This window comes from Nematolebias whitei, chromosome 14, assembly GCF_014905685.2.
Source record: "Nematolebias whitei isolate Nwh7 chromosome 14, NemWhi1, whole genome shotgun sequence".
Lineage (NCBI taxonomy): Eukaryota > Metazoa > Chordata > Actinopteri > Cyprinodontiformes > Rivulidae > Nematolebias > Nematolebias whitei.
Genome location: NC_056511.1, coordinates 24150825 through 24152077, shown reverse-complemented (window position 1 = coordinate 24152077; position 1253 = coordinate 24150825). Strand labels below are relative to the sequence as shown.

General features: G+C 36.6%; 1 protein-coding gene across 1 annotated transcript in view; it reads right to left on the bottom strand.

Annotated features, from left to right (window-relative positions):
- The window catches only part of LOC119420252 (lipase member H), a 14789-nt gene extending 14369 nt beyond the window's left edge, over positions 1–420 (bottom strand). Inside the window, exon 1 of the mRNA XM_037687641.1 lies at positions 339–420. Within this exon, the coding sequence (XP_037543569.1) occupies positions 339–420 (82 nt within the window). The remainder of the gene's footprint in view (positions 1–338) is intronic.
- Between the last annotated feature and the right edge of the window lie 833 nt (positions 421–1253).

Here is a 1253-nt window from a genome sequence, read left to right as displayed (position 1 = left end):
ATAACTCTGGGAAAGAAAAGTCAAAGTTCTGGAAAAATAAAAAATAAAAATCCCTGTGGCCCTAATCCTCTTCCATACAATTACATATCCAACAAGCTGGCTTAATTTTATACTCACTTGAATTTTATGTTTTTTTTTACTTCAAAGTGGGCTGCTTCATTATTTGTCCATAAATAAGATAATCTGTAGAATTCAGTTTTTTAATATTTTATGAACATTTTTATAAACTATTTTTTTCCCTTCTTTGCATAAATATTCTTTACTTTTGTCCTAAAGAAAAAAAAAATAAATCAATACATTTTAAAACTCTTTATATACTTTTAATTTTAAATTGTTACCCCCACAGGCCGGGACCCCTCCTTCAATGAACTTGAAGTGGCCCATGAGCCACCAGTTGATCATCCCAGTTTTGAGGCACATTCTACTTCATGAGCAAAGAGGCAGAAATGTCTCTTTTTATGGAAAAGGTCAGACACCTGCACTAACAGTCTCCAACCGTCACAGCTCATTTCTTAAGCAGGCCATGAATGAAAAGAGGCACAACAACAAATGTTGGTTACGTACTGTAACCCCAGATTCTATGAGTATAAGCGTAGCCCTTTAAGTCTGTCGCTGATGGGTTATCCCGTTATGCGAAGCATTACACTGAAAAAATTTAATCCACGCCCACCTGCTGTGTGGGCCCCATCCGGTCCGTATAAGTGTAGTATGAACATATGCTGTCATATATTCATAGATAAACGGATTCTTTCATTTTTCTGGACTGTATAATAACGTGCATCTGAATTTAATCAAATGTGGACGTGAGACGTTAATTATCTTTGACTCACCAACGACAGTGGGTCATTTATTAACAGAATCAAGTTTAACACATCACACATTTACATTAATTGGCAAGAATTGAAAATAACAACAGCTTATTTAGGCTAGTTTAGCAAGGAGTAAACAACACGGCGATTGTTTTCTCACTTCCAGCAGAACAACAAACGTCAACCACACGGCGGTGATTGAAAAACTTTGCTTCAGACATTTCTAAAAATATCTGGAATGATTTCTACTTGATAGAAGAGTTTTAAAGATGGAAAGATGAAGTTTATCTTGAGAGAGATGTGTGAGGGAATTTGTCTGTTTAACCAGAAACATGCACGCTCCTTTGGACCAGCTTTACCCAACGGTACGCTTTGGTTGAGATCGACTCTTTTACCTTTGCAGATGATAGTTTCAGCGTTGGTGTAGAGCTCTCCTTTCAACTC